General features: G+C 39.2%; 1 protein-coding gene across 2 annotated transcripts in view; it reads left to right on the top strand.

The window, feature by feature from the left end:
- The first annotated feature begins 2,526 nt into the window (after nucleotides 1-2,526).
- Nucleotides 2,527-8,051, top strand: part of LOC111153879 (ELMO domain containing 1) — a 39,979-nt gene continuing 34,454 nt past the window's right edge. For both annotated transcript variants that reach the window (XM_022513155.1, XM_022513157.1), the window contains exon 1: nucleotides 2,527-2,543. In XM_022513155.1, the coding sequence (XP_022368863.1) occupies nucleotides 2,527-2,543 (17 nt within the window). The remainder of the gene's footprint in view (nucleotides 2,544-8,051) is intronic.

The following is an 8,051-nucleotide window of genomic DNA, read 5'->3' as shown; positions in this document are numbered from 1 at the left end:
GGTGCCCCCAGATTTCCTCAGTTTTTAACCGAAATGTCCTTTTTCTATTTCAGTATCCCATCCAGAAACCACATTCCATTTAGTACCCGTGTCTCCCTAGGTACCTCTTGGCCTTGAACAGTTTCTGAGACTTCTCTTCTTTTCAGTGATCTCGAGAATTATGAGGGATACTGACTGGGTATTTTGTGGAGTATCCCTCAGTAAGAACTTATCTGATGTTTTCCTCATGATTAGACCAGGTTATGAGTTTGGAGGAGGAAGACCACAGAGGTAAAGTGCCATTTCTATCACCTCATATCAAGGGTACAGAGCATCAGTATGACTTACCGCTGTGATGTTAACCTTGATGATGATGTTAACAGCTCATTAACCTAGCTGAGGTAGTATCTGCCAGGTTTCTCTAGTACAGGGTTACTCATTTCCCCCCTTTCCATTTTGTAGTCAGGAGGTCACTACACTATGTCCAGTCTACATTCAAAGGGTTAGGAGTTAGGCTCCATCTCTTTGAGGCCAGAGTGTTCACATAAATTATTTGGAATTCATTTGTACTAGAGACATACATATTCCTTACGTATTTATTTCAGTATGCAATCGTAGATACTTATTTTCTACTTTGGGCAATAATCCAATACTACTTTATTTTTTTTGTACTTAAATAGTTCCAGCTTTGTCCATCAAGAACTTTTTTTTTTTTTAAAGATTTATTTATTTATTTGACAGAAAGAGAGAGAGAGATCACAAGTAGGCAGAGAGGCAGGCAGAGAGAGAGGAGGAAGCAGGCTCCCCGCTGAGCAGAGAGCCTGATGCAGGGCTCGATCCCAAGACCCTGAGATCATGACCCGAGCTGAAGGCAGAGGCTTAACCCACTGAGCCACCCAGGCGCCCCCATCAAGAACTTTTTCAGTTGGCTCCTGGGTTTATTTGACACATCGCTGATTGTCTTTCAAGCACTCCCTCTTTCTGGCACAAGACACTTCAGGCCCACCTTGTGTATTCCCAGGCCTAGACCTAGAATCAGCCATTTCTTCAAGGAGTCCCGGTTCCCTTCATTGTAAACTGTATTCAAAACCACAGTCTGGGCTCTGGGTAGGTACTAACACTTTTTTAATACAAAACATGATTCATTTTTAAAATCCACAAAAGCACAAAGACTAATATATCTTCCCACCACCCAAAATAAGCAGATGTTTTTTCCCTTTGTTTTGTTTCAGATATATGTAAAAAGTAAAACATGAAGTCGAAGGCCAATTTTCCCCAATGGCCTTTTCCCCAGTCCTGACCCCTTCCCTTGCCTCCCAGAAGCAACCACAATCCTAAATTGAGGTGTAGATACTCTTTTTCAAGCATTCGTGGAACAGTTACAGAAGCATATTTATTAAAGGAAAAACCTGGCCTTTATGTGGGCTAAGCTGCCCCCCTCCTGGACTGTGCTGGTTGGTAGTGGTGTCTGTACCCCGAGCCATGTGTTTGCACCCTCAGCTCCTTGCCTCACTACTACATACTGGGGTTCCATCTCTTCTCTCCGTCGCCTCTCATCTCTCAGTCACCTCCAGTCACTCCCTTTTCTCTAGTCTGTAGCTTTCTTTTTTTTTTTTTTAAAGATTTTATTTATTTATTTGACAGATCACAAATAGGGAGAGAGAGGAAGGGAAGCAGGCTCTCTGCTGAGCAGAGAGCCTGATGCGGGGCTCGATCCCAGGACCCTGGGAACATGACCTGAGCCGAAGGCAGAGGCTTTAACCCACTGAGCCACTCAGGTGCCCCTGTAGCTTTCCATCTTGTCCCAACCTGCTGCTTTGTAGGCAGCTTCTGGCAACCTCCATGTCAGGAGGAAGAAGACCAATAGCCCATAGACTTTGCAAAAGCCAACTATAAACTGGAAAGTGCTAGGCAAATAGAAAATGTTACTGTTTTGTTCAAAGTGCCAAAAGGGGAGGGGGGTGGGGACATAACATTCATACATTTGGAGTACTTGGCTCTTTCACATCTAATTTTTAGCTTAAAGACATTACCAGTTGCTTTTAGTTATTTTTGAGTTGTACTTCTGGAAAGTTGAGGCTGCCAGATTTAAGACCACCAGATATCTAGAAATTAGAATAGTTAATTTCAAGATTCTTCATTTCTATTTTTCTTAAAAATACTATTCTTCAAAATATAGGAATAATATGCTAAACAGAGAAAACCCTTACTACTAAAGAGATTGCTTATGAAATGAATTTTTTCTCCAGCAAGGGACTTACAATGAGAGACTAATTATGCAATGATAAAGTGAAAGCCTTTGGCTGTAATCTCCATCCACCGGACTGCAATGCTATGTGAACAGTCCAGTTGATCATGTTCTGGGTGCAGAGCATGTTATCTGCTTACTAAGGTAAGCAGTCATCTTGGGTTTGGGATGCCTAGCCCTATTAATAGTAAATATATTAAATTTCTTCCCACAGCTTACACTTACTCTGACAAAGGCAAATTTGGAAGCAATTACTTGAGGATAGTTTGGACAACACCTAGATAATCAAAGCAGGCACAATGAAGCACTTCCTGAGGTAAGTACTTATGGTTCCCTGGCTGAGCCCTCTAAAATGGAGAAAGTTCTTTCTGAGTTAGAAAAATAGTTTTGTTCACTATTTGTAATCCTATAACCAGATCTCTTAGAATTGCATAAAATAGCACTGTATTTTGGCTAAGAATAATTTGGTCACAAGTTTCCTCTGCTGCCCTATCTGAATACTGATGTTAAGAGAACACTTACCAGTAGGAGATTACCAGAGATCTTAAGAGAGCACAGGCACGAAAGCATGGGGCAGGTGTACTTTGGACAACCTGGATGCCATGTGTCTTCTAAAGCCTTAAGGTCGAGGTTTAAGGAATCAGCTAAGTAGTCAAGGAATCAGTATAATTTGTGTAGAATCATTTTCCTGGAAAAAGTAATTTTAAATATTCTTTAATTTAGATTTTGGTTGGCTGGCCATTCATATGGGCATTTTCAAACATTCCTTTTTGGTAAAAAAAAATGTATAAATTTTATGCATATGTATATATTTTATGCATTTATGGTAAAAATGTATATATTTCTCACACACACACACACACACACACACACACACACACACACACATATATATTCATATTCTAAGCTTTTGCTCTTCCTGCCTCCTTGATGCCTCTGAACTCTGCATGAATTGTTGGTTCCCTCAAGATTGTGCTGTGTAGAGTAACATATATGCTGGTGTATTCTATGGTGATATTGTATTGTTCTGAAAGCCATCTGACTGGAACTATAATTATAATTATTTTTAAGGGTATTTGATGGCCATTCACAATCTATTAATGAAATTCCCAGAGAAATTTTACATATTAAAATATAAAATAGAGTTATTCTGGTCCCAAAAGTTAGAAAATAATAACATACTTTCCAGAATATTGAGTTTCTTTTTCTCAGGATAGCCTACCTCTATTACACATTCTTGCCCCTTGCTGTGGCTGTTTTCTCTAAGCAAATAATTAGTCATCTCACTTCCTTTAGGAAATGATTTCATTCTTTTAGTGGCTGCCATTTAAGATTTTCTTTTCCTCACTGATATTGGTTGCATCACTGTGTGTGGAACACCTAGATCAGTTTGTGGGGGAGTTACTGTGTTTTGGTGGGGCTACTGGTTTTAGAATTACAGAAAGTTCTCAGGAGGTCACTGTTAAACCATTTATAGGAATTAGCTTTGTTTTATTATACAGAATATTTCTCAGCCTGTTTGTCTTAGCTGTGTAAAAGGACAATATTTGAAAAATCACTAGGACATCTGCCAGCAAAATACTGATCTGACATGATTGTGGTTGCCATGGTAATTAACCCATCTATTTACTCACACATTCACGAAAAATTGGTATTTTTTTAATCCATCCTGAATGTAAACATGGTGTCTTTTAGTTGCAGAAGGTTTTAGTGTTAGGTGAAGCTTAGAGGTCAGGGTCTCCTTTTGAAAAGGGGGAGATGCTAGTGGTAAAGTTTGGGGCAAGATTCATATTACTGGGTTTCCTCTTCAAAGTCTTCATTTAGAAAAACTTGAGCAGCCTCACAACCAGCCATTTTAGGAGAAATAGTAGCATTTGTTTCTATTAGTCTTCTACTAAGCTGAATAGCTACAACACTGTGTCTAGTAGAGATGAGAAGATTTTGTAATTAATTTGTATTTGGGACTAAGAGCCAATCTGGTAAAAACCTGCTGTGACTTCCCAAATGCCAGCACCAAGAAGAACAGAACTAGCACATCCCAGTCAGTTCCATGTTCTGATACAAATCCTTCTCTTCCAACTCAAGACATATATTTCATAAATATTATTTGACATCAATCATTTATATGAAACAGACCCAGAGAAGCAAAGTAGCTGTGTCCAAAGTCACACAGCTCATGGTGGCAAATGGCCAGAATGGAAGTCAGGCTTCCAGACACTTCCCTATTTAATCAGGCAGTATTTCCACTCAGCACCAACCAACGTCCACTGCTTTTAAAGATTTTTTTTTTTTTTTTTATTTGAGAGAGAGAGCATGAGAGGAGAGAGGTCAGACTCCAGGATCACGACCCAAGCCGAAGGCAGTTGCCCAACCTACTGAGCCACCCAGGTGCCCCATCCACTGCTTTTAAAGGGCAGATGATGTGTAGAGTCATGCATGTAGTTGTTCCAGAATTTGTTTAACACTGCTTGAGAGATGATGACTGAGCTTAGGAGATAGAGAAGCAGAGTCCTGAAAGGAGGAAGGTTTAGGGCCTGAGCATCCAAATACCTCTCTCCCTGGAGACCGGTACTTTTACCAGAGTTTTCTCTTTCTTACGACACACACACGCATGCATGCATGTAGATCACATGTGTATTTATATACATGCACGTGCACACATGAACACCTGTGTATATCTACACATACATATATTTTAAATTATTTTGTTCCCTGCATTAAAAGAAAACAACAAACTGTTTCCGTATCCTTGCTGAAATATGTTAACCTGAAAAGTTTCCTGGGCACTTTCCTGTGGTTGGCCTCACCATCTAGTTCTGTTAGAGCGCCACTGTCAGCAGCTGCCCTCCCGCCCCTTTGCTTTCCCTCAGCTTTTCAAGGCCGACTTCCCAGTCACTTCACTGTTCAGGAAGTTCTTCCTCCAGAGCATGAGCAGGATAAATGAAAGCCAGGGACCCTCAATAAGTATTGGTTTGAATTTCATTCTGAACTATTGTATGAAGGGAGGAAGGCATGCTGATTTTCCATGTTGTTTCTGCCTCCTTGTTAAGAAAATCAGGTCGTGGAGGCTGGCTTTCCTGTCCAATCTCAGAGGAAGGTACTTTCTCTCCTCTATCTCTCTAACACTCTGGGCCATTTCTTTTATAGAATTATCACACTGTTTTTGTTTTTACCATCATTTTTTTTACTAGACTGTAAATTCTTTGTGGACAAGGGTGGCATGGGATTTGCAGTGACACTAAGTTTTTGGCTCTGATCTACCTCTTCCCTCTGCCATAACCCCCCCCCCCCACCCCATTCTGTACTACACAACTTCTCATTTTGTACTCATTCAGTTTAGTGAAGGAATAAGTAAATTACATGTCAATCATCAATTTTCATTTTTCTCCCCAATTCATTTCAAATCTCCTTCCTTCAGCTACTCCAGGTCTTTTACTCAACAGAAATTAAAATATTCATAATACTGAGAACATTCTCCATGAAATGAATCTCTAACAGTAACAGGCCCACTCCTTATCCCCTCTAGAAGATTTTGAGGCCCACTGTGGATTATGATTTTATTTATAGATTTGGTTAATTTGGGTTCTTTTAAAAATATTTTTATTTGCAATAAAACTTTGTATTTGAGATTATGTTTAAATACTTCTTTTTTTTTTTTTTTAGATTTTTTTTTTTTTTTATTTATTTGACAGAGAGATCACAAGTAGGCAGAGAGGCAGGCAGAGAGAGAGAGAAGGAAGCAGGCTCCCTGCCGAGCAGAGAGCCCGATGCGGGACTCGATCCCAGGACCCCGGGATCATGACCCGAGCTGAAGGCAGAGGCTTTAACCCACTGAGCCACCCAGGCGCCCTAAATACTTCTTTTTTTGTTTCTTTTTTAAAAATATTTTTCAAATGTCAAAGTAAAATGTGTTTGCTGATTCCCTTATAAATAAGTCAATGAAAGTATTCTCCAACTAGTAAAACAAAATATCTGAATTTTAAAAACAAATCTTGTAAAATGTATGTACTTAAGCATCATCTTTTTAGTAGAGTAGGGAATCATCAATAAATCAAAATAAGCCTGTGCCTCCTTTCCTTTGAAATGAAAAGAATAAACCATGAATTTATTTATTGTTTTAGTTATCCCTCTGTCAGCTATTGCTCTCTAAGCCCTCAAATAAAATTTCCCTAGAATGTAAAAACAGTGCCCTTTACTCCAGCAATAGAATGTGGAATGGTGTCAATCCATGATAAATTTATATCACTACTTTTCAAAGGCAGTGCGATCTTCATGCCCAGGGCACAGGGCAGGGCCTCACCATGGCTCGGTGGGGGGAAACACTCTTGTCCTTCCAGAGGCGCACAAATGGTTCTTTGTGATATCATAGTATTAGTTCATGCATCAGGTCCTATCCAGTCTATCTTAGTAGTAGCTAGCTCATTCTACAGAGGGGCCCATTTACAAGGCCAAACCCCTAATGACAAGTTAATTCCCAACTGATTACAAGTGCCTCTAATTAGTAACTCCCAATAGAACAACTAAAATTTTTTAAATATCATTTCAGAAAATGCATGAAATGCTGGAAACGTTGACCAGTTTTTTGTTCTTCATGGCCACTTAGATGGAAAATGTTTCTGTTAGGAAACTTTGGTTTGAACCAAGAACTGTGATTATTTTGTATGTATCCTTCCTCACCAGTAGTGTACTTCTTATTTATTACAGGATTTCTTCAAGCAAGAACTAAGTTTCATTAGCAAACTCACTGAAACTATTCAAAATAAGCCACTTTTCTCTTATTATTCCAAACGAAGACGTCAGTAACAAATTTAAGATGCTGGAGTAGTGTTGCACTACAGGTACCCCCCCCCCCACCCCGCAGGCAGGGGGCTGCATGGTTCTGGGTGATTCTCCCATTTCAGAGGCCCCATCCCTGCTGTGTGGATTCCTCTAACAAAGCACCACAAGACAGGAGCTCGCTTTTATTTGGTGTTAGAGATATGATCCATTTTGAATAATTAACACTGGATGGCTATTCTGGTTCAAGCCAGAGAATGAATGTTAAATAATAGAAGTGATCATAACTGCTTTGTGGAAAAACACTGCTATGAACTCTACCATAAACCTTACTCAGCAGCATATTAATAAACAGTTGTAATAGAAAATGTTGGAAATAAAACATGCGTAAGTAGTTCTAATTATTAAATCAGTTTCTCTCAGTGCTTGTGCAAGACATTGTGTTAGGAAGCCACAATAAGTCCTTCTGGAACACTATCAAAATACTGTGATTAAAAAAAAGAAAGAGAAACAAACAAAACTTGCTGTCTACGCATGGAATTATTAAACATGGGATAGTGATCACTGTTTTCTCCTAGTACTCTTGAGAATGTTACTGTTGTTCCTACCAAATGTAGATCTTTTCAGTAATGAGTTGACAATCTTCCATCAGAACTAAGAAAATAAGTCTAATGTTATAAAGGAAAAAAGCAAAAGATTCCCCTAATTAAAAGTAAGCCTCTTGTTTTGGTGATTTAGGCCAGGAAGACAGACCAAGCAGAATTATAAAACCCCTTAATAGAATTCAGATGGTAGAGAGGGCGTGGCTATAATTCTTACTCTAAGAAGAGGACCTTCCTTCCTTCCTTTCTACCAACCTACCTTCCTTCCTTCCTTCCAAACCAACCACTAATCAACTTAAGAACATTTCATGGTCCATTTCTTAATTTCTTCCTTTTCAGGGTAAACATGACAAAATATTCTCCCAAATTTCTCCCAAAACATTTAATCATGTTTATTCTCCTCTGGACCTTCAACTTTTTTTCATAAACTTTACAACTTAGGGACT

This window comes from Enhydra lutris, unplaced genomic scaffold (genome assembly GCF_002288905.1).
Source record: "Enhydra lutris kenyoni isolate GAN:26980312 unplaced genomic scaffold, ASM228890v2 scaffoldscaffold34, whole genome shotgun sequence".
In the NCBI taxonomy this organism is placed as follows: domain Eukaryota; kingdom Metazoa; phylum Chordata; class Mammalia; order Carnivora; family Mustelidae; genus Enhydra; species Enhydra lutris.
Note: the sequence above shows the minus strand (reverse complement) of the source record. Positions and strands in the feature narration are given on the sequence as shown.